Source organism: Pezoporus occidentalis, unplaced genomic scaffold (genome assembly GCF_034315485.1).
Source record: "Pezoporus occidentalis ecotype Australia unplaced genomic scaffold, CSIRO_AGI_Poc_V1 ctg50, whole genome shotgun sequence".
Classification (NCBI taxonomy): Eukaryota; Metazoa; Chordata; class Aves; order Psittaciformes; family Psittacidae; genus Pezoporus; species Pezoporus occidentalis.
Window position 1 is genome coordinate 418,929 of NW_026915836.1, and position 25,851 is coordinate 444,779.

At 35.9% G+C, this 25,851-nt stretch overlaps 1 protein-coding gene across 4 annotated transcripts in view; it reads left to right on the top strand.

Moving 5' to 3' along the window:
• CAMKMT (calmodulin-lysine N-methyltransferase) overlaps positions 1 to 25,851 on the top strand; it is a 208,922-nt gene that overhangs the window by 7,535 nt on the left and 175,536 nt on the right. For all 4 annotated transcript variants that reach the window (XM_062636996.1, XM_062636993.1, XM_062636994.1 and 1 more), the window contains exon 3: positions 6,804 to 6,868. In XM_062636996.1, the coding sequence (XP_062492980.1) occupies positions 6,804 to 6,868 (65 nt within the window). The remainder of the gene's footprint in view (positions 1 to 6,803; positions 6,869 to 25,851) is intronic.

The window sequence follows — 25,851 nt, forward strand, 5'->3', positions numbered from 1 at the left end:
TTTACCTTGAATTTGTATTAAATAAAATTTCTTCCTTGTTTTCACAGAATCAGTAATTTAAGGTGCTAAACATAACATTTTAACATGCATAACAGAGCAGCAGTTGTCCTTGATGAAACTTGCATATCTAGAAGATAAGAAATCTTGGAGTAAGCATTCCTGGGTCCTTGAGGACTGGTTATGTCTTGGAAACTTAAGGATCCTCTGTATGTCTTACAGTCTTGCCTTAATTTTTCTTCTCCCTTTGGCAAAATATTAATTATAATAATTTCCATCAATAGGAACAATTTTAATAGGATAATAAGATCATATTAATAGCATATTATTAACAATAACAAAAACATCAGTCAGGTAAACCCAGAACAGTGTGCTTGAGTAGGAGAGGAGTAGGATTAGCCTTTTTATGTATCTTTTTGTTAGGGAAGAAATGTTGCTATGGCCCCTCTAAAATCTTGACAAAAGTGCTTTTGCATTTTCATCTACATATGTTTTCCTTATGCATTAATATCTTCTTGAGAAAGCTCATTGCATATGCTGGATGTTAAAAGGGCTGTCAGCTAAGATCTTGACAAGACTAAATGCTTAAGAAAGTTCGTAAGGTTGTTAGTGGCTTTTGGCAAAGAGTATAAAGGTCAAGCTGTATCAGTTCAAGGGCTATCAAAACTGATCAAATTGTATATTCAGATATGCTATGACCTAGCTGGAATTATTGCTCTAGAGAGTCTTGGGGACCAGTTTATTAGGCAAATAGAAGCTCTGGCAGGAACTACCAGTCATATACATGTTTTTCTGAACTTCTCATGCTTGTTTTAATAAGCTGCTATTTCTCTAACCAAATTCAGGTTGGATTCACATTTAGGAAAGAAGAGCTTACACCTTGTTTTCCTGTCATTAGTTTATTTTTAGAATTGTTCTTAATGACAAATCATCCAAAGCATGAAGCCAGAAATGCCAATTTTTGCTTAAAAAATTCTAGGTGGATTTATATGCCATTTTGACTAGATCTTTGAAGTGATAGCATCATAGGCTCCTTTTTAAAATCCTCACAACTCTTCTGGTTAAACAGTGATCTCTAGTGTGCTTAATGAAATGTAGATTCACTGTACATGGTAGAAGGTGGTCTTTTGAAGTTTGTATAGGTACTAAGGTGCTGTGTGGTTCTAGGGTATGAAGAGGAGTGTCTGATGAGTGTGGGTTTTGGTAGCAGTGAAAGATGTTTCAAAACGAAATTTCTTGTGTTATAATCCAGAATCTCATTTGATTAGTCTTCTTTGAATTTGTACCATATTTGATGCTCCTACACACTACATACTTGTCTTGATATGAATTGGGTGGCTACATACGTGAAATTGCTGGGTTTTTAATTCATAAAACATTCACATTAATTAGTTAGCTTTGTTCAAGTTCTCTTTAACTTTGGGGGTATTTCACTTTGCTGCTAAAAAATTATGTACATGCTAAATATGTGTTTTCTTGGTGATAGGAAGATACACAGTGAGTAAGCAGAGCAATTTAAAAATGTTTGTTTAATATTACATTTCTAAATCCTTCTATTCTTAATCAGGAATGTGCTTTTAAATTTAAATTTTGTGTAAGTAGGTTTAGCAATGAAGTGACACATAGATTGCAAAGATGCATTGTCTCACTATGGACATGGTGTCTTTTAGACAGGAAAATTATTCTTCTGTTAAGAGTTAAAAAAGGAGCAATCAATATCTTCAAATCTTCTATTTCAGGATATGGATTTACTTCAAAATCGTAGGCTCATTTTAAACAATTAGAGAAAAAATAAATTATTTCTGTGTAAAATATTTTCTGTTGATCAGTCATTTGATGTTTCAAATACAAAAATGCAGAACTCAAAAGAACAGTGTCAGCTGCTTATGAGAAGGTTTGAATCTCTGTAAAGAGTGCTAAGTATTCTTTGCAAGGTGTCATGCTTTTATTCTGAATGTGAATGAACCTTTAGATAAAGACATGAAAAAAACCTATTAGATGATTGTAGACCATTGGTTTCGAAATGAGGCATGTTATTTGTCTGTGTCACGTAGTGTGTTAGAAGGTGGTTTAGGAGTGAATTCTATTGGCAGTTCCTATAGGATATTCCTGCTAATAACATTTTTAAGTTTTAATGGATTTTTACTTTAGGGATAGACATAAAAAGAGTGAAGGGAAGCAGATTTCAAGGAATATTGTCTACTCCTTATGGACAATTTGTATGATATGATAAAGCTGCTTTCTTCCACTTATTGTGTGCTAAGAGACAGTGTGTGGGTTTAGCAACGTAGAGGCTTGGTCACAAGAGGAGGAAATAGAGGGAAGAAAGAAAAAGTGATTTGGAAACATGTTTCTTTCATTCACTGATGGAGTGTTCCATCATATTGCCCAAGACACGTATATCTGCAGAAAGAATTAGTAGTCGAAGAAGCCATTGGTTTGGTTTCTTGCCATATTGAACTGTGCTATTGAACTGGAGTGAAAGAGGATTTACCTTGTTTTGCTAGACCCTGGCCCAGAAAAACCATCTGATCAGAAAACATCTTACTGGGCTACAATGACAACTGATGGTGACACTCACCAAGTCTTTTTGTGAAGTACCCTTAGCAGTAATGTTTCTGCCCTTGTCCTGTCTTTCATATTCCACAAATACATTAGGTTTTTTTTTATAACCAGGTTAATAATATATTGTGATTTATTGTGCTCTGTTTTATTCTGAGTATTAAATGGAAGTGCAGCCTTAGTTCTTTTAGATATTTTTTAGTTTAGTATATATATTTAGTTGTTTGTATTATTTTTTCTCATTCAGTTGAAGAATAAAATAAAAGAAGGAACATAGTTTTATATGGTTGATGAAAAGCGTACCTTAACAGGGAGCTACTGGAGGATAATTTTTATTCTACTGTCTATAGCTGTTTATAAATAAATGTAAAAGTCTGCCACTTGTGTTGCCTGAGTTGGAGAGGAAGGAATGTTGATAGATTTTAAAGATACCTTTCTCTCTTTCTGTGACTTCGTTTATACATCCAAAGTTGATTTATTCATATTCCAAAGGAAGGAATTTTGCTTTGCCTTAGCTGAGAAGAAATAGGAGTTTAATTAGTTTATCATTCATAGATTTGGCTTACATATCCATAGAAATGTTTGCATATTTTACCTTGAAGACTTACTATAAGAACACTGTAGATCAGATTAACCATGCTGGCCTGAAATTCGCTTTCTCCATTAAGCTTAACTCTTCTTTTTTGGAGTACTTTGTTGATCTCAGCAGTCACAGCTTTGAACTTCTTTGGAGTTCTTGGAACTGTACAACATCCATGACATATTCCAAAGCAGTAAATACTGCAGAAATGTATTTTGAGATGGCTGTGGAAATCTGTGGGAATACTGGGGTTGGGGTTTAGCCACAAGTTTCTGTGATTCCTTTCCTTGACTTTCATAGTTCAGTGTACATGACACTAAGAAACTTTTTATGGGCAACTTGTAAGACATACTGTGGAAAACTGAGATTATGACAGGTGTTTACAGAAACAAGATGTGACATGGATTGACAGTTTTCCCTGGGCTTGGTAGTGGAGTAGCAGCTGATGGGATGGGACATGACAGTGAAGGAGCAGCTGTTAGATAAGTACTGGGGAGGTATACACAGGGCAGTGGATCTCAAACTGTAAGTTGTGGATTTTAGGTGCAGGGCTGAGTAGCATGGTATTTGTGGCAGAATTTGGGGTTAGAGAATACCTGTATATCCAGGTGTTTTTAACTTTTAGTCTGCAAGTCAGGTCTGTGGTGGAAAAGAGTTGGGGAGTAGCTGATGCAGGCTCTACAAACGCAGTCCTTCAAATGGAGAAATGTAGTTGTTGCTGTTTGGAAGCGTATCTCTCCTTTCACAAGTACCTCAGCTGTTGGCACATTGCTTTCCTTAGTTCTAAAACTTGTCTGCAATAGATGTTATGCTCGGTTCTTCACTGTTTGGGTTCCCTAACTGTTAAGTAGCTACCAGTAGAATGTGAGTGCCTCTTATTTTAGGCTTGGTGTAGGGAGGAAAAACTATCACAACAGGAAGAGGTATTCTTCCATCATGCTAATTGACTTTGGAAACAAACGTGGAGTAGTAGTAAAGTAGTCCATAATGGTAGTATCGTTAAGACCTGAGATGTGATTTTTGGAGTGAATGAGAATGGCTTTGCTATCCAGATCACTGTTGAGACCATGACTGTGCCTCTCATTCTATGATGAGCTTGCTCCCAGCTTTTGTTCAGTGAAGGTTCCATAAACTGATCAGACTCAAGGAAGCAGCTGTTAAACCGTGTTTCACAGGAAGCGTGGAGTGGGCATCTGGAAGACTGAGGAGAAGGGGAAGTCCCTCATAGCAAAGCTGGATGCTTCTCATCGTTAAATTACAGCTCACTTATGTGCTTGCCATGCACAGTGTCTGTGAAAACAAGAAAAGAGGTTGTTGAGGCAGAGTTAGAAGAGGCTTTGAATGTTGCAGGCAGGCAGAAAAGGGTGGCCAGCAGAGGCATTTTGCACAGACAAGAGAGAAAACACTGGGTATGTTGTGTTTGTATGTTGATGCCACAAGCTCTTGGCCCCTGTATAATAAATGTAAGAGTGTGTTTGAAATGCGTGTGTTGATTTTAATTATGGAAAGAATGTTTTACAATCAGAGGAAGAACTCATCCTTAATGAAAGCTGAGTACACCAAATATAATAATGTAGATGAAGAGCATTGTGTTAAATGAAACATCAAAATTTCAGGACAACCTTAAAGACCAGATGTGTGTGGCATGCACCTTCTGTGGCATCTGAGTTGCTGTGCACTCAGAGCTGTCCACTTCTCAGCTTTAATTATAAACCTCATTTCAGAAACAGCCTGAAATATGGCTTAGTGATAATTTTAAGGCCAGTGCTGGTAGATTCATTTCCCTTTTTGCCTTTATCTACCTTTTGACCCTGCTTTTCCAGACCAGGAGACTCTACTTACTTCTGGTTTTCCTTCTTCATAGCATTCTGGTAAACTACAGGTACCGGACTGCTAAACTGTTCAACCTCACCTTTGCTTCACTTGGAGATTTGCATGATAAGTCTCCTTTCTATATGGACTGTGTATGTATAGAAATTGGGAGGGTGAGTGACCCAAACCACAGCATGGTATCCCAGGACTAATCTGCATGCCAACCGAGATTAGAATATTTCATTACTTAGCATCTCCCTCACCCCCATCTTACATTTATTTAGAGATAAGAGGTTCACAGCTGTCTGGGAGACCCTAACTGTGTCAGACATATACACAGTGATGGAGTTCATAGGATACTGAGGAGTCAGCAGGGGACAGTTTAAAGGGCAGCTCTGTGCTTGGCAGAACTACTGATCCTGTCTGCTTCCTTGTCACTTCTCTTGAATTAACTGTGCTGCACTGGTTGTCCAATCCGATTGAAAACAAACTTGCTAGGAAAAAAAAAAAGAAGGAGAAAAAGTGCATTTTAAGTCCATATGATCCAACAGAATTGGTCTAGGCTTCCAGTGCAGCTAAGGAATGTGTTTTGGGCTTTTTTTTTTTATGTAGCTGGGAGAAGAGCTCTGATGTCCAGTTCAGTCTTTTGTAACATCTTTCCTATGTTTTGTTGCCTGTGTTTATAAGCTCATTTCAGTTTATTAATCTGATTTTCATTTGACTTTCATTTTTTTAAGAACTACTCTGGTTGCCGTTTGGTGCTTCTCAAAATTTAACATGTAAATGTTTCTTTCTTTAATGCTTAAGCTTATCAGAATCTCCCAATAGGCTTCTTTGCACGATAAATGTGCAATTTCATATTTTTTCATTCTTACAATGATCTTTCTTTAGGAAAGAAAAGCTGAGAGAATGAGAACTAATTTTGTAGGTGCTAGAATCACTGGATTTCTTCCATTTTTTTCAGTGTTTCAAATTAGCATGTTCCTAAACAGCCTGAGAAGCTTCATTTAAAATACTGTTAAAAGGCTGTGGTTTTGCATTTTACTGCCTTGCTGAATTCTTTTTAGATTTTTTTAATGCATTTGTGGAACAGCTCTGTGACCTGATTGTTGTGAAGTGTAAGTTTTTATTTTGTGCATTTGGGGCATAGACCAGATAGGTATAGTTAAAAAATTGTTAGTTGCTTTTTTTTGTGTGTGTGAATCCAACTACCCTGACATCTATAACATTTAGAGGAAACTTTTTAGGTAAAATTGCATTCAACTTTGGTGCATGTTGTTTCTGCTGCAGTCAGTGTTTTCTTCACTGTGGTATGTAAAAATCAGTTATTTAATTTATTATCCCCAGTTTAGAATGTTTATTTCACTTGGGTTATGTAAATGTAAAACCAAAGAAAATGCAGTTCACTGAACACATCGATCAGTTTTATTGTTCACATTAACTAAGTGTTCTTGATTTTGTGGGAGAAAATAGGAATTTGTGTACAGGTACTTGCTGTTCAAAACTCGTCTTTACCAAAACTATTCCTTTATTATATGTGACTTCCACAACTAAACAAAAATGGATGCTTTTTGGAAGGGTTTTTGTTTTGATAAAGTATTCGTTTCTGTGAAACATGTTTATGGATTTCAGTGATGGAACTTTGCAGACTTGTGGCTGTCCCTTTGTTTTCCCCCTGGTGGCTACAGTGGTACCTGTTTGTTACTTGTCTGTGGTAGGGGTTTGTGAGAAGTGAGCGCCTGCAGTGAACTTCTTTTGTGCTAGAGATGTGTGTGTTATGTTGTGGATTGTTTGTTTGTTTTTTTTAAGTTGGTTATAGGTTGGTAAAGTCATTGTTTATGTTTTCTTCCAGATTTCACAAGGGACTCTTAAATGTTAAAGAAGTTCTTACGAGTTTTGACAACACAGGGAATGTCTGTAAGTCATTGTTGATTTAAATACGGTACTATGGTAACAGAAGTCTAATTGTATCAATATAAAATATTGCTGTATGAGCCCTCAATAACCATTTCATTTATCTGAGAAGCACCATCAGTGTGCTCAGAGATACAGATCTTCCTATCATAGCGGTTTATGTGTAACCCTGATTTACGTAGTACGTAGCCCAGTTGTTTGTGTGGATGCACCTGTAAGTCAGTGTGGGTTATTTCTGGTTCTGTGACTGTGACAGGAATATTAGAGTAGCTGAACTGGGTTGAGTAGAAAATTAGTTTAGCCCATTGGCTTGCGTTGTCCAGTGGCCAGCAGTGGCTATCTGTGGAACAACAGCGCAAAAACTTGGGAAGCAAACACTGATACTTCTGTCTTGGAGAGGGCAAACTCAAACCAGAGTAAAATGAAAGAAAGCACATGGTCAAGTCCCCACAGAATTTATTGGAGCATAGAACATGACATGCATTAAAAAAACAAAGGGCAAAGAATTGTGCAGAAAAAATTCACTGTGGCTATTAAATATAAAGAAATTACTTTATGGCTCAGGAAGTGCTGGATGTTAGGAGAATTAATGGCACAGCAGGATGATACATTTGTCCTGATCTTTCACTCTTGTCTAAGCATCACTTACTCGGCACCATTAACCTGAGACAAGATGAGACATAAGTGGACCTTCAATGTCTGACCCAGTATGTCTCTGCTTCAGTGTACTTATTAATAAAATTATCTGTGCTATTAATGGACTTAAATTATAAAATTGTGGTAGATCATGGAAAAGGAGCTGAAGAAAAATATTTAAATACTTCTGATGTAATGAGTATTACCATTATATAATTAACATTTCCAGTTGTACATATAATTCTTGTTTGATTATTCTGCCTTCTTTTTCAGGTTGGTTTGTTTTCAAACATGCAGCCTGATAGAGTAAAGGGGGTGGGTGTGTGTCTGTAAGTTTGCCAGATATTCAAGAAATGTGCACATATCTCTTTCTCCTTGTCAAAGCCATGCTACAGAGACTGTTCTGATATATATATATATGTATATATATATATATGTTTCCTCTCAAAGCTCCAGTCTTAGTATTGCTATAGACGTTGGCTTAGGACCTTGGGAAACAGATCAGTTTATTTAAGAAACTTTTGCCTTGAAAGGGGAAAAATAATCATAAACGATGTGCTCTCCTTTTTAAAATTTGCTAGCTTTCATTCCATTCTGAACATTGAAGATGGTTCTGTGGTCCTGCCACAGAATACTTCAGGATATATTCTTTAACTGTTACCAAAGAGAAATGTTCTCTGATTTCTGAATGAAAGTTATATCTAAGGGATATATAGCTATCCAAATTGACTATGTTAAGTCTGAGAAACAAAATTCACATCTGTAATTATGGTTGACATCAGCCACAAAGGTAGGCATCATGAGCTCAATGATAAAACCATTTTGATTTAAGACATTTAGAATCTGGAAGAAAATACTTTGCTTAAATTATGGGAGGCATTTAGAGAGATTTGATATTGTAAATTCTTAGAATAGGAAGCTAGGGGGATTTCTATAGCAAGTTACTTTATTCTTATAAACTGTTCTTGATAAAGGAAAAAAAATAAGGAAAAATAAAAATCCAAACTGGGGGTTTAGATCCAGAAAAGATAATTTTATTTTAGTTTCTTGGATAACAACTTGGGAATTTAGTTTGGACGGTAGAATTTTTTTTTTTTTTTTTTTAATTTGTCTGAAAGTGCTTCCCAGTGGATCAAGACAGTGTACCTTACTCTGTTAAACATGGTAAAGTGATTTCTTAATCTTTGTGTGAGTACTTGGATGGTGATCAATCTACACAAATTCCTTGTTAACACAAACAATTTACTCTGCTAAAGTTTTCATATGCTTTCCTATTGATAGATGTGCTGTCAGCTCTTCTGTTGAATTTTTCCAGTATTCTAGCTACTTTCTTATTGATTGCAGATGGCAGAACAAGACTTATACTCTAATAGGCACACCACCAGTGCTAACACAGAAGTAATACGACATTTGTAGGTCTTCTTACTGTTTCTCTGTATATATAAAGCTTCACATGCATCCTTTTGGATTCAGTATTGCTTTGAGGGTTCATGCTGTGCTATTTATTATACACAGTGTTTTCTAAGTCATCTCCAGATTTACTGCTTCCCCATTCTTAAATGTCTGTGAGTGTCTGTCTGTGTTGATGTACATATTACTGATTTGTACACATTTTACTAAGCACTCTAGATTATACTCAGGCTAACTGATCTTCTGGCAGCATGCAGTACTGGCTTGGAGTGTGATAATCATACTTTTTTGCTACCACCTGTATGGATAAATGTCCCCACTGTCCAAGCCACAGTTAATTACGTATCTGTTGCACCATCATAGTAAAGTTCCCTCAGTCCTGTGTTTACTGAGCTGCTTTATTTGAATCATAACTGACTGAATTTGTGTGCACTCCCATAATTCCTTGATGTGAATTGGCTCTTTCTTTGACCTTTTTCTGTGTATTTCTTGTCTCTTTTTGTGTTAACCCACAGTGGAAATGGTAGGTAGTAATCCTCCCTCCTTTTACCCCCAAAGGTAAGGGCAGTTGTAGTATTTGTAAAATTGCGTTGCCTATTTTTCACAAGTATTGTGGGGTTCTTCAAGAACTTAGTATTATCAGATGATACTCTACCCTAAAAAAACATGCCTATATTGGTCTTTAATGGTATTAGATTATTTCTTCTAATACCTAATACTAATGGAACTAGCCAGTATCATCACTCCCATCTGCAGTAGCATGCTTTTTAAGGGGACCCATTGAATATTGCAGACTTCAGTGTTCTTTAGGATACACTGCAGAGTCAGAACTTATTTATTGAGCACTAAACTTAAATGATTTGGAGTTATCAGAAAAGAGTTTTAGTATCCCATGTGTTTGTTTTGGCTGCCATACTGAGTATCTATCAGGAAGATTCGTGTTTTGCTAGTGATTATTGGATTATGAAAAAGCTGTGTATTACGTAGATTAGATTTTTAAAACCTGAAACATTTCACATATTACACCATTTTAAACATAATTTGTTTAAAATAACGTGGTTTGTGTGGTTTTGAGGTGAGTTTATTGTTTCTTCTAGTCATGTTCCTAAGTACCTCGTTTTAAAGAAAGCTTTTTCAGGGAGCATTACTAGATATTTTTATTTTTAAGAGATAATAACATTAACAGCCACATCACCATGCACCATCGAAAGAAGAGTGGTAAAGCAGACTCTAGTTAATAACGCTTTCTCTACAGTCCCAGTACAAGATATGCCACTAGCTGGCAGCATTATATAAAATATCAATAAGCAGCTTTTGAGGAAGACTTGGGACTGCTTCCAGAAGTGCTGCTTTATAGCAGAAAGTCTTTAGGACAAAAGTGGAGTCACCTGCAGTAGCTGTAAATGGTGTATTGCAGGGTCCCAAGTGTTAGCCCTATAAACCGCCTCTGCACGATGTCTGGTTCAAACTTGGTACCTAAGCTTGTATTCGCTCTTTTTCCAGAAGATTTCTGAAGATGCATTTTTCAGGGTAAGATTGCTACTGTGAATGAAAATTCACACTACAAATTACAACTGGTTTTCACTTTCCCAGAAAAATGTGATTTTTTTTTTGTTTTCTCTTCTGTTCATCCTTCATGAGAGCAGTTTCCATGTGAAAACTCTAAATGAATTCTCTACAGATAGAATGCAATGCTAAATGTTCAGCTTTAACTCTGTGTATAAACAGGAAGCAGGGAAAAGAGGACTGGAATGAAGGAAAGGATCAGTCTCTGGTTTAGACAACAGTATGCCATCTGTTAAAAAGATGGCACATCCTGAAACCATCTCTAGTCTTAAGATAGTCCTTTCAAAGAACTGATGGATCCCAGGCAGAAGGTTCAGTGATGGCATTGTGGGATAGCATCAGCTGGCTTCAGGAGCCATGTGCCATGCTCATCCTTGCAGAAGAAAAGTCTCCTCTGCAACACTGTCTGGAAAGCAAGGAAACTCTCCAAGAATTGGCTTTTGAGAGTGTCACCTTCCCCTGCCTCTCCTAGTGGGAGAAAGCAGTTATGATCGAAATGCTTGTATAATTATATCCTTGCAGTAATAATTTCAAATTATGCATACATTTAAATTAAGTGAAACGATCAAGGGCCAAATTAAAATCCTCTTTACTAACTGCCACTGGTCTAAGCAAGCTGCAGTGTCTGTAAGGGAAAATTTTAAGCAGTGAAAGACAGCACATTTTGGGATTTTTATCTGGTATCTACCTGATGTTAACACGGAAACAAGCTATTCTAGAGTTCTCAACTCTTATAAAATCACAAATACACTTTAGATAATAGCAAAACCATTTTCTTGTAAACTGCCAGTAGCATCAGTTAATAATATAACTACTTTCAGGAAGCAATATGTTCAATACATATTAATTTTCTTTTCTACTTGACCAAGCGTACAATTACATGTTTTGGAACTGAAAAAGCAGCAGAGGGTGCTACAGGTACAGGACTACCCAGGCACATGTTCCAAAATTGTTGCTCCTGTAGGGAAGCAGATCCTGCAAAGGCTTTAGTTTTCCGTCTCGGGCACGTGTAAATAGGATAGCTCTAAATTCTGTTGCATCTTCTTATACGGTAAAGCAGGTAATCTACGTGAAATGCAGGAAAAGCAGAGGCACAGATTTACTTGCTATCTGGATTTTTATTTTTATTTTTTTCATTTTTGAAAACACTTGTTCTTGCTGGAAAATGTTGCATAGTTTCTTGAAAATGGTGCCTGGATGTAGCTACTGTTATAAAACACGCACTCACCATCTTTAGAACTGCTTTTTTGTTTCTTTGTTTTAATTTGCCTCCCCCACACAAGTAAATGAGCTAACTAAACTGGAGAATATTTTCATGAAACTAACAAGAGAGAAGGACTTTTTCTTTTTTGGAGATGCTTAACCAGGAGAAAAAAATAAATGATTTATTTTTTAGTTTTTACTGCTTTAATTTTTTTTTTTCAGACTGTCTAATTTTAAAATTATGCTTATTTAAAACTGGTAATTGTGTAACTTTTTGGTCTTTTATTTACTTAAAAAAAGTTAAATCTACTGTAAAACAACCTTTCATACTTTCTTGCTTCCTCTCGAATAACCTGGAACAAGAAGGGTCCTCTTTCCTGGTAGTAGTATATAAGGATGTGTTCAGAGAGCTGCTTGTTTCTTCAGAGCTCCCACTGCGTGACTCAGAGGTATCTGAGCTCGTCTATGGAGAAATTGTGCAGCTACTGATTTATCATGCCTGGAAGGATAGATGCCATCAAGCTGCCTGGGGAAAAGCATAGGATGGCATCCTTTATGGCAGGAGAGGTGCTCTTGTATTTCATGTAACATTGCCTGGAATGAACGAGAGAGAGGATTACATTTTTCAGGTGCTGCTGTGGCAGTTCCCCCCTACTCTCCCTCCTATTTTGGAGGAAACATCTTGTTTTCTGTGGTGAAAAGCATGCCGAATATGATTCCTACCTCCCTGTGCCTTGGTGGGTATTCTTACCTGGAGAAACTGCCACTCCTTGACTTCTGAGCCTTTTCTCATTCCATCAGTGCAGCAGTTTGAAATTGTGTACTGTGTCAGAACCTCACACCCTCTTGAAAGTCTTCAACAGAAAATAAATTGGCTGGAAGAGTGTTTAGATAGCAACAATATGTGTTGTTTTGAAAGAAATTTTGTATTTATGATACCTACAATTTACTATTCACTATGCAGCTTCCTTTAAAATAAAACATTTCATGGTCAGGGTTAAGAAAAAACAGCTGTTTCCTCCCTCCCCCATCCAATTCACTTCACTGCTTCAGTTTACAGCATCATTCTGAGCAGTCACATTGACATAACTGGCATAAAGCTTATGGAATGGAGCAGAAAATAAGTACATGGCGAGAAGCAGGTACCTTTTAAATTACTCTTGCTACCAGAGTTGTTTTTATGAAACTGTTCTCTGATGTTCCATCAGAGGTTTGTCTAAATACTGTCCTTCAATTCTCTGCATTTCCTCACTAAAATCTTGTGTTTATCAGAAGCCTTTATGTGAAAAGGATAATCGTAACTGTGGTTAGGGATCTGTTTCCTCTAAAGTATCTTATTTTTTTTCCCCACTGTATACTCCCAACATAACTTGACTCTGTGTCTACTTTCAAACACGGTACCAGCTTACGGAAGTGGAAGGTGAGCAAGCTCAGCTGAATTCTTCCAAGTACCCTCCCTCTTCCTTGGTGAGTTTGAAGTTTTTTGCAATAATTGGTTCTCCTGTTCAGGATATTCCAATGAGAACCTTTTGATAAAAATATATGAATCTATCGGAGCAACTGCAGTTACTTTTCTGTATTGCTGAGCAGTGTTTTGTACCATGGTGCTCTGATTAGCTGGGTTTTTGCATCAGATCTGTTGTCTTAGTCTTTATAGAAATTGTCAGTATACTTATATGATTCTAAGTGTACTATTTGTGCTAGTCTGACGTTATGCTCTGGTGTTGACCTTGTGTAATCTGAAGCATTTTTTAAAGCATTTTGTGTTTTCTAAATGGATTATTGTGACAAGTTGGATCTTTTCCAACTGTTCCAAGTCTTCAAAAAACATGTAGATGAGGCCGTTGGTGGACTTGGCAGTCCTAGAGTAAGTGCTGGTGGACTTGATGATCTTAAAGGTCTTTTTCAACCTAGTTGATTCTATAATTCTATGATTTTGATCAAAATTAATTAAAAGAATTTGAAGATAGGTATATCACCTTAAATTAGACTGGTTAGAGGAGAGTATGAAATATTTTAATTAATTTCATGGGTTTTATGTTAGGTAACTTATCTTAATCACCTTTTAATTGAGATAGGGAAGGATAACTATGGTAAGCATCCCTTTAAGATGTACTGTGTTGTTAATTAAGCTTAGTCTGTTAATGTATTGTAGTTTTCTCTTAAAATGTTTCAAATTTGAGCATAACTGAAATAAATAGTTTGAAAATAGTTTAATGTAGTTTGATGTGCAGTGGGTTGTTGCACTTCGGGTGGAACTTGCGTGTTTCTTTGTAATCATTCCTGTTCTCTTTCTTCAGCATTCCTTGCTATATTCTAGCCATGCCTTCACTGCAGCTCTTCACAAAAATAGAGGCATGAGGTGCAAAAACATGTTAAAAAATGCCACTCTTGGAGTACGTCCTTGAGTTGCTACCCCAGATAAAGTTGCTGGTGGCACCTGACTTGCACGTCAAATGGGCATTTCTCCCTATTGTAGTATACTCTCATGAGTGGCTGTAGTGTAGAGATTGCAAGGGCAATCCCTGTTCTTTGTTTTCTCCGTACAAATGTAATTGAAATGTTATGCATAACTTGCACCTAGTTTTGGTTTTGTTTCAGGGCTTTTTAGAACACTTTTTAAATGTTGAGCTGTATTTCACTTAAAAATATGTTCAATTGGGTGAACTCATACTGTCTTTTAAAAATGCCTGGGTGAAAAGTTTCAACTTAGTTCAGCACCAGTTCACAGAATTGCATCCAAACAAAACTGTGTTGAGTAAAATATTTCTGGAAATGAGAATTTGAGGCCTTTGGTGAATGATATATCCATCTGATTATTTTTTTTTATCTGATGATAGTTCTCTCTGCAAAGTGTGATGAAAACTAATTACATAGTAGTGACCAGATAAAAATCCAATATAGAACTGTTATTCACATACTCTAGCTTGATAAATTAAATGCTCTCATTGAGTCTCTGTATGGTTAAATAAAAGTCTATGTTCTAATAATTTTTCAAAATCTTTTAAATAATGTGGAAAGAAACGGACGTTATTTGAGAAATTGAAAGAACTAATTTTTGGTATACCTGGTAGAGTAAAAGAGCCCCCAGACAAGTGGTTTGGTAAATGGAAAATGTATGAAGAATATGTGTACAACTGCATGCTTGTACTAATTATTGGAGGTGCAGCCTTGTGATTTTTAATTAAGACTGTAGCCCACCTGCAAAAGGCTTGAGTGACTAGTTCATAAGACAAAGATTCAGAAAATACTGGTTCCAGCAATAGTAATTTTCTATCTACTCTCCTTACTGGTAGAAAATATCTCCAAATATTTAATGATAAGCTCAAACTTATTATTGTTTTGCTCATTGGCAGAAATGGAACTTTTCTTTTGTAATAGCTATTTAGGTATTTTAAGTCAGCACATAGTCTTGCCTACATCTTCTTTTCCTTACATTGAGCAAGCCAAATTCTGTCATTTTTTCTTACGCTACAGTTTTGGTAGGTTGTGACTTTTCTTTAGACTGTGCGTTTGGTTTGTATCTTTTTTGAAAAGTATTTGTCGAAACTGAGCACATTAGTTGAGACCTTCACAGGTCTAAACAGGTTCTAAACCAGGTGATTTTGTATTTTACATTGTATTCTCCTCTTGTACAACAGCATGATTTTAACTCATATTGAGCTTTTGACCTGCCATAAGATCCTGGTCCTCTTCAAAAGGTACCTGTTATTTCTGATTGTGTATTTATGTAGCAGACGTGCCAGTGCCATACTTGGAACTTGTCCCTGTTGAAGTTTCTCTGTTTTCAGACTTTTGTCCTTTGAAGGCTATCTTTCAACATGCTGGACTTCCTAAGGTGATACATTGCTAATTTAATAAGCACCTTCCTTCCATCATCTAGATGAACAGTGAAAACACTGCACAGCGCAATATAGTGTAGGCATTTATGGAAACTCCACCTGATAAAATCCCCTGCTTTTACAGCAAACCCTTGAGAATTATTCTCCAAAGTCAGTTTTCTTCATCAGCTCTGCACCTATCTTAACCAAATTTTATTTAGACTGTTTTTCTCATGAAATAGTCAAAAGACTTTCTGAAGGTGTGATACAAGACATCTGCTGTTTCTGCCCCATACACAAGTCCCTTATCTGGTTGCTCTGGTGAATGTTTATTTAATTAAAATTTGTAATTTATTTTTTATTGTTATACTTTATCATGGAATATACAACAAAAGAATGAAAAACATTGTTCTGAGTTTTTTAATTATGTGAAGATGAGAGAGGATGAATTGAATGAAACATTATACTTAATTATAGAACGCGTTATTGTCTTCTGCACTTAAAGTCACCTGATGGTTTTCTGTCTTAGAATTTCATTCACCTCCTGAAAGCCATTGTTTTAATCATGTGTACTACAGATGTATCCTATCTAAGCTTCTAAGCGTAGTTTTGTCTTGTAGTTCTTTGGTGTGCTGAAGGAGAACTCCAGCTATGCTGAAACGTGTACTGGTTTTGTGACATATTTAGTAGCCAGCAAAAAATAGAACAGGATTGCAGTAGCTTTCTACCGTAATACGCTCTACCTCCCGTCTCTTGACATTCCTTCAGTTTGTTAGAATGTAAAATAATGCAAGATTTTGTTTTTATTTTATTTTGTTTGGGTATTTGTTCTTTTTGTTTGGTTGGTTCTTTTTTTTTTTGTAGTTTGGAAGTACTCAAATGTGTTTGTGTTTCTTGTACCTGAGAAATGGAATTCTGCAGGCTAACAGGACTAACATGAAAGTAATTTGAACCTCTTACACCTTTTAACACCAGCTCCTTGTCTGTTGTTATTTATTGTTGAACTGTGACCTCTGCTTTGTGCATTAAATTAAAATTCTTTCCATCTACAGTACTGCTGGTGAAATGTGAGTTTCACTATTTAGATAACTCTTTACCAATTTAATTTTTAGGTTTTCCTTTGCATTTTGTCCAATTCCAATATCTTAAGGCAGTGTTTTGTTGTCTTGTTCAACTGTGTGTTTTGTATCAGTTTAGAAGAAGGTAAATATCGCACTGTACTCCCCAAAGCACGTTTTTTGGCAATAACTAATCAGTACAATATCTCATCTGTGAAATAAATATTAGATCCATTTTATAAGTAAGAAGTCTCATAAGCCTCTATATTTGCTGGAAAGCTGTTCAGGGAGACAGAATCAAGGCAATTTACAGTGGTGTTATGCTGAGGGCTACTAGCGGATCTGACTTCTAACCTCTCCCACATGTATGTTTATTGTAGGCTTTTATTAAATGGTACAGTACTATGTTTTCAGGAGTGCCTGGTCATTTTAAATGCTGCCATTTAGGTTGTCTAAATTGAAGGACTTAGAGCTGTGTCAGAGAAGAGACTTTGGCATTGCTGAACTTCAGCTGCCATGACAGTTGGATTCAGTCCAGCTTCAGATAAGGGGGACTTCTATGTGGCATGGTAACATGGGCTGGAATTTATTACAGGTGGAACTCCAAGGTTTGTGGGTCACTAACACTCCCTCTCTTTGGAGTTTCAGTTCCTAACCTGATATATTCATAGTCTTAAACCCTTTCCTTTATTTAAATGTGTCAATTGTGTGTGTCAAAAAGTACTGAAGGGATATTTTCTTCTCTTTAACCTCCCACGTGGCAGCTGCAGATTTTATGTAGAATTTATTTGGTTTCAGACACTAGTGTAATGATTATAACACTCACCAGGTGGTTTCATGACAGTAGGTGAGGCCAGCACACCTGAATTGGAAAAGGGAACAGTCTCAGAGCTTTTATGTTCTCACCTACTGGAGGTCTTACTGGACAGCAAGACAAGAAACATACCCAATACTACATGTATTGGGTAATCCCTCATGACAGCATGTCAGAAAGAAACACACTGCAATCCGCCAGTAGGTAGGAATTTAGAATGTGAGAACAGCAGCTTCATGAGTTTCTCACTATAAGCACATACCTAGTTCCATGAAATTTACCTATTGACACAGCTGAAACACTCTACACTCATTTTATAAATTGGCACCTATGAGCGTAAATTGTCAGGCTAAAAATACACTATGAATGCCTTCATAATAAAACATAATATGGCCAAGCAGTTTGTATGCAGTGTCATTATCTTTGCTGTACATTGGTTCTTATTTCAAAATCGTGGCAATCTGAGGCAATTTGTAGATTTATTTATTATTTAATTGGACATTCCCAAAGTAGAAAATGTTATTTCCTTTTGTTTGTGTGGTTAAAAACTCAGCTTAAAATGAGCTTAGCCAGATAAACAGAGCTTTTATGACTAAGAATTAATTTGATAGTTTTGTCCACAGTCATAATCTGCTTTCAGAATTATGCATTATATTTTCTGTTGAAAACTAACCAGTGTAAATTCCCTATGAGGAAGGGGTGTTCAGCTGCACATCGCCTATTGGAGAAGCCAAGTTATGACAAGTGAATCTGACTCAATTCTAACAATATTTCCTAAGTTAAACAAACAGAGAAAGATGTTTTAATCATAGATGGTCTCGGAAAATATTTGCTGTGTGGGCAGGTTTTGTTTGGTTGGTTTTGGTTGGATTAGTGCAGTTGTTTATTAAGCAGCAGTGAGTTACCAGTATTTATGAACTGGGATGTGTCTCTTTGCCAGCTGAGATTAGTTCGCATTGCTTTCAAACATGGGTCTGTGTTAAAACCCCAAATCAACTACTTATATAACTAACAGTTATCAATAACAAGGACTGGTTTTGTTGTGTCTGTTTTTAGTGTAATAGTCTTTGAAGAAAAGTTGAAGATCTGTGGGCCTAAGGTATGAGCTGAAGTTTGTGTTCATTTTAATTTTTTTGTGGTAAGATGTATGTCACTTTGTTGATCTGTATTTAGATTTTGGTAAAACACAGTTTATATTGTTTTTCATAAAGAAACTCTGACATATAGCCATCAAGTTAAAGGACTTATGAATGTGTAAGAGGAAATTTAATTATCCTTCATTGCATGTAGGCACACTCTTAAAGAATTTGGAGGCTTTTCCCATAAAGAAGCAGACTTTTTACTTAGTATAAAAGTTGGGCGTTAAAATGAGAACAGCTTTGTAAGCCTTGACTTAAAAGTGATTACAGTTGAATGGTAGTAGTAGCAAAAGGCAATATTCTCTGATGATTTGAAGCTGCCTTTGAAAGGTATGTAGCTACTCAGAATGTCGGTAGGACCAGCAAAATGCTTAAAGATACACAGAAATAAAATGGTCATACAGGTTCAGCATTTAAGAGATCTCTACAGTAGTTTCTAAATGGACACTAAAATATACTGTCTTTGAATTTAACATAATTTTAAGGGAAAAAAACAGGTATACACTAAGAAACTAAGATCATATGAATCAAGGGAGAGACAGCTTTGGGGAGCTTTCCAAATAATATGTGCTGTTTGCTCAGTTAAACTTCCTGTTGAATAATTTTGCTTATTTTCAAAGCACCTGTAGAAAAGAATTATTTATCCTTCCCATTTCCATATAGAAGTTCCCAGTTCTAGAATTAGAAACAAACTGTCATAGCTGTCATTGGAAAAAAACTTAAATTACAGTAGTAGTATTAAACACATATTCAAGTTCATCTACTTAGCAGAGACTTGGTTCATTGCAATCTTTGTTCTGACTGATAAATGCTTTACAATGTAAATGTTTGCATAATGTAACAGCCAGTTGCATGTCTCCTGTGTTAACCTCCAGAAGCTGTAATAACTCACACTTCCTTTTGGCAGGCAAAAGTAATTATGGTCACAATCAACACTTATAATACAGAATTCCAAATACCTAGTTTTGTTGACAGTACATACAGCACAACAATATAGATTATTTCAGACAAATAAATATTGATAGAGATAACCTAAGTGCTTTAAATTTGTTGTAATTCTTATTATTTCAAATACATATTTCCTCATAATTACTATTGCATTTTCTTTTGAGGATTCCATTTGTGTGCTCTTCAGAAAATGATGTGGTAAATATTTGGCATTGAAGTACACAGCCACATGTTTTACTATTTGTTAGGGTAAGTGACAGCCTAACAGAAGGGGAAGATGTTATGCCAGATAATTCTGCATGGCTGATCCAGAATCAGACTGAATTGCTGATGAATGAGAACAATAAATGAAAATTCTGTGTTTTCATAAATGAATTGGTTTTTTGCTCTTTGCATTTTTTTTTTCTTTAGAATAAACATTGTCTAGGTTTGGCATTTAAACAGCTCTGTACAACTGTTGTAATAGTTGAGTGTGAACTGTCAAAAAGAAATAGGCAGAATCATTGAAATGATTAGTCCAATTATATCCTTTAAGATGCTTTTACAAATTGGAGCATTTGATTTTTAATTGCAAAATGTTTCGTATTCCAGACTCAGAAATATGCTTGTACTGCTCAGAAGAGACTATCCTGTGATTTTTAAGTAAATCAGTGTAATTGGCATGAGCTTTTTGTGTGTGTGTATATGTATATGTGTATATAGTGTATATGTAATTAATACACATACAATTTCATATATATATATAGAAGAAGAAAATCTGGATTTTTAACAGGTTGGGGGTTTTTCTCGTAAGACATTGTCGAAGTTTTATTTTACCTGACAGTTTACTTTGACCCTGCCTGAAATAGGGTCTTACTGGTAACATAAATATTGTAAAATGATGAAACTAGTACTGCAATGTGCCATCTTCCCCCAAATGTTTGAAAGCATTGCCAGCTTTTGAATTACTGTCATATTTTTTCAATTGTTTTTAGTACAAGTCAAATTTGAGTTGCCTTAGTAATATAAAGAATCTCATTGTCTTCCACAGGGCTTGTCAAATGAATAAGAAACATTGTCTTCTCTCTAAAATTGATTAAAAAAAAACTCCCCCAAAATTATTTTAATTTGAATGAGGTGAGAATCTGGTAACTATTGAAATGTTTTCAGTGCTGAATAATAAAGAGCATGATAATTGAAACTTGGCATAGAAATGAGTAGCAAATTTTACTCTTGCTTCTCTTTAAAAATCGGGAATTTGAATGTTGGATATCATAGAAGTAGACAACAAAACAAATACAGCGCTTGATATTCCTGAAGTACCATTCCAAGAAAGAATACTTAAATAATGCAGTTAATGCTTACTAGATGTTACTGCTTTCGTATAAATGTTTTTCATATTTTGTTTATTTTGTAGATACGTATTTTGTAATTTGTAGATGTGTGTGGTTTGTAGATTGTGTCCATTTCATTTATATATATTTAATAATTTGAAAGACAGTGCCAGATACTGCTAGAATTGTTCACTCTTAATCTTTAAATCATACTTTTCTCCTACCACAAGGCTTCAAAGGGGAAAGGATCCATGTTGCTTTTGGATGCTAAGTGCAGATAATCAGAGGAGGGACTGGAACAAACCATAAGCCTAGACTCAGAAAGAGTCATAAAACCAGGAGCATGTGGTGGAGAAGAATGTGTAAAAGAGTAGTGGCTGAGCAGGAAGGAGAATTGGAAATAAAGATGTATTTGATGAGGGTTTTTTCCAAGAGAGAAACAGGATTGGCCAGAGAGGAGTCTGGGCTGAAACTGCAATGAATTAAATGAATGTGTCCTAAGAGTAACTGGACCTAATCAAGAAGTCAGAGGTGGAAAGGTGGAAAGGAGGCTGTGGTAGCTCAGCTTCAAGAGGGCTGGAAAGAAATTGTGGGTGCACCAGAAAATGTTTCCTGCAGGTCCAGCAACAGAACCATGTTCGCAGGGATAATTTTGTACATCGCCTTCCTGTGCCTGCTAAGGTGAAATACATCTTTCATTCTTTGTAACTGCTGCCTTTGTTGATGCTGCAGTGTTTTAATCTACTTCACTTGTGTAATCATAAAGAAGTTGAGCTAGTCTCAAAGTTGCAGTCCTTCTGACAACCTGTGGAGGAGCTGATATTCCAGATGGTAGGATTTTTGATGTTTATTTTTCACCTCAAAAAAAAAAATATGGAAGGAAATATGTTTTAAGTCCTTGGCTCTACAAAATGCACTGTTATTTTAGGGTTGCCTGTGTAAATGGGGATTTCACGATTTGTGCAGCTGCTTGTTGCTTGGAGAGCAGTTTCTCTCCATCTGCCAGAGGGTTCCCTGTGATGGTGGCCTAGTGCACTGTTTTTCTGAAAGGCTAGGGTTTGATCTTCATAAGTAAATCACATCTGAAACAGTGATTTCAATGGTTAAAGCAGGTTCTAGGTGCTTTGGATGCTCAAGAATTAGTGGATGTTTTTCTGTTTTCTGTGCCTCAGGGCTTCATCTAAAGAAAGTCTCTTTCTGACTTCCCCAGGGATGCTACCATGTGCTGTAAGGAACATAGCTATGATTGTGAGGTAGAAATTGCTGTATTGGGGTAACTGGTTGGGTAGCTGTCAAAGTGAGCGAGACACTGAAAAGCAGTCAGTGAATTCTGGCAGGATGCACACAGCTTTCAAGCCGAAGGCTGTAGAAACCTGCTTTACTAAAAGGTAAATTCACAAATGGGGCTATATTTAACTGAAATATAAAGATTGATTATTTTACCATACTGTCTTTCATTCTGTGTACGAAAAGGAAGTAGTAGTCCTCTGTGAAGTATAGTATGTGGCAGTACTCAGTTTCATGTTCCTAAGGTGTGCATGCAAGACAGCTGTGCTAAGGGTATAGTAGCATTTCCCAACCAGTTTTATAATTTCCTCAATCAAATATTTTGTTTGACAACCTTGATCTTACTTTAATGGAAATGCTTGTTGTAATTTTGTGTAAAAATTTGTGCTATTTGTACACATTTTATGCACAGACCTCGGATCACAAAATCAAGGATCTTTCATGTCCTGAAGTAGCATTTGCTGAGATAACTGACATGCTTCTGCAGAAAATGTACCCAGAAGCAATAATAAGTTTTAAAAGTACTCTGCATCTGAATATCTAACCCTTACACCCTGAATCATCCTCTGATTCATAAAGCTATTATGTTTTAAAATAGATACATTTATATTTTGATAGATGTTGTTGGTGTATGAGGGCCAAATTGCATGCAGTAATATAGCAGTTGGTAGTAGGTTCCAGTATCCCTGTGTGAGTCCAGAGAATATATAAAATGAAGATTCTGTTGTTTTTTGAAGCACCTTGGTTTTGTACTTTTTAATTACAAAATTACAAAATAAAATAACAAAAATAAATCACTATTCTTTTGATTAATTCCTGTAAGAATCAAATTCTAATGGGTAGCAAAATGTAGTTTTGCTACCTGTTTTCCTCAAGACCTGCCTAACCTCAAAGCATGTATAGGTTGTGTATTGTACTTGTGAAAATAAATGTATATACATTTATGTATAACATGTATATACAACCTATGCCATTTCTCTAAGAGGCATGAAATGCAAATATTTAAGCCCCCCCTTGTTAGCAAGTTAAGCAGTTTCTGATTTATATCATCTAGTGTAAATGATGTTTAACAAACTTCTAGTTTGTTGTTGTGAATAGTCTTTCTTACACACACTGCTTCTCTCATGATTCAGCTTAGACTTTATTGTTGCACACAGCCTTCATTTAGTAAGCTCTTGATCAAGAAATGTTCTTAATTTGGAGTAGGTATGTAATGAATACTAGGAGCTGGTAAATAATAGCAAGGAATTTTAAGCAAGTGTTGAATAGGAAATTTAGAAATCCTTATTGTCCTAGTAGTTAAAGTTAACTTTATTCATTTTTTTGAGACAAAGAATTTGACCCCCTTGGGAAGCTGAACCTAAAAGCTGAAGTGGATGGATTTTTTTTTCTTTACATTGATTGCATATTGAACATAGAATCCACCTAATTATTAAATAAACAGACCTACAGGATTACAGGTAATTTGTGTCTATGTGTGTGTCTATAGTTAGTAGCATAGACAAAAATACACACCAGTCTAAAGTTTAGCAGTTTGAATGACTTGTAGAAAGTACTGGTCTGTTTTACAATGTATATACCAGGGTCTTAAACTCACCACTGGGCCAAGCTAAAAAGGTAATGTCTGATTGTGATATTACTGCAAGACAAATGGTAGCATGCTACTCTGCTTGAAAACATAATGGCTTCATACTATAACCTTTAACCCTGAAATGATGCTTGAGTGGACCTTAACTCCTAAGTGAACATGCCTGAGTAAATAAAACTGTGGTTTCACATAACAGAGAGATACATTTTTTAGATCCTTTGCTGATTATATTGTGTGAAGGTCAATCTTCTGCCCCATTTCTGAAAGTCAGGTCAGAATAGAGATTTTAGGGTCACTTCTTCAAGTATCTAAGCCATTACAATGCACTAATAGGCCCTGATAGCTCATTTTATAAGTTCTTAGCATTAAGCTGGACATTGTTTGGACTCATTTCAAATCCTGCATGTACCCTGCAGGGTTAATTAACATCTTTTTAAATGGATTTTTTTTAGTTATTTTGAATTAAAGTGCTTTGGTTTAGTTTGTTACAATTTACTATCATTTACCATGAGTAAAGATGTAGAAAGATTATATTTACTTAACTCAAGATCTGTATATTGTTTTGAAATTTAAGTTTTTTTTTTTCTGATTTAAATGCATCAAGAGTGTAGCATCAAGCGTGCAGTGGTAGTCACAGTTGAATAACTGTACAAAGTGGTTTGGAGTGGAAAATATTAGCGACCCATTCCAACTGTGTTTTGCACAGTGGAATTTTCAGATTATTGTCTCCTGCTCTATTTAAAACGCCATTCTGTGTTACTTCTGTCACTGCTATGAATCTTGTTTAAAGGATGCTGAGATCAATTAATTAACAGTTTAATTAGAATGATAAAGCAAACATGTAATTAGATGGCGTATTTCAGTTTTCCACTGAGGTAAACAGAAGCATATCAAAAATGACATAATGGATTAAAATTTAACTAACTATTTTTTGAGCATATTTGAGCACAACGGTTTTGAAAACAGTATAGACTGGGTAAGGTTGAGACAAGAAAACCACAAAATATCACTGCTAATGAGTATGTTGATCTCAAAAACAATGAAAAAGCCCCCCCAGTATTTAATGCTTTTGAGAAAAATGTATTTTTAGTAAATGGAAGTACACTAAAACAAGTACTGTGTTTTCAAAGAAGAGAAACGGGATTAACATTTGAAATGCTTAAACTAACCTTGCCTTCAAGAGCATGCTTCAAATTTAACATGCCTTAGTTTCAGAAAATATCTTTTATAGTTGATCTTAAGGAGTAGTTAACAATTGTTTGGAAACAGTCTTGTCATCACCACTCCCAACCTTGTGTCTGGACTAGTGGAAAACCTTAATTGCTCTGCTAGCAGTACCTCTCTGATACGTATGGATTCAGGATGTAAATTGAATTTGTACTGTTCATCAGCAAGATAATTACTTTGTGCATCTGGAATGTTCTGTCACAGTGTGGTTCCTTTTAAATCTTGTGAAAAAGTTGAGTATTTAGAAAGGTAGTTGGTGTGTGTATGCTCTGTGCCATGAACGCGTAGAGCTATTGCATCATCTGATTAACCACTTGAGGACTTCTTGTTTTGCAGTTTACCTGGCAGAGTAATGCTGGAGGTGGATTGTTGTCTGGTGTGTCATATTTATGATCTGCTCTAATTTTTTCATGTAGACCATGTATTGCTTACTTCCTTTCTTCCATGATTTCTTATGGCTGCAATCACTTGTGTTGCTTTGCTGTGCTTCTGGCCGCTTTGCTGTTCTACTTTCATTCCTTCCCTCTAAAAGGAATCCTGACTTACCTAACGCTCCAGAAAATTTCTTAGCTGAGCAAGAGCCATTTTCAAAGACAGTGCACTACAGTCATCCATAAAACATGTGCTCAACTGTTACATGTATGTATGGAGATTGAGTTCCAGAACTCAACACTTTATCAGTGGGTGGCTATAACTTGTGAACATCCAGAAATGGTTGATAATTTCACAGGTTCTTACCATTGTGTGGCTTCATTCATGAAGCTGACATAAAGAATTGACCAGTAAAGGATTTTTTTCTGACTGTCTTGCCTCAAACCGAGCTCTATTCATTTTTATTAACATGCCATCTGTGAGCTTAACAAAAACCCCAAACAAAAAAAACCCACAACTCCATCCCCAAAAAACCCCAACCCAACAAAAACCTAAAGCAACAAACAAAACCCAAGAACAACAGAAACAACTATTTTCATGTGCA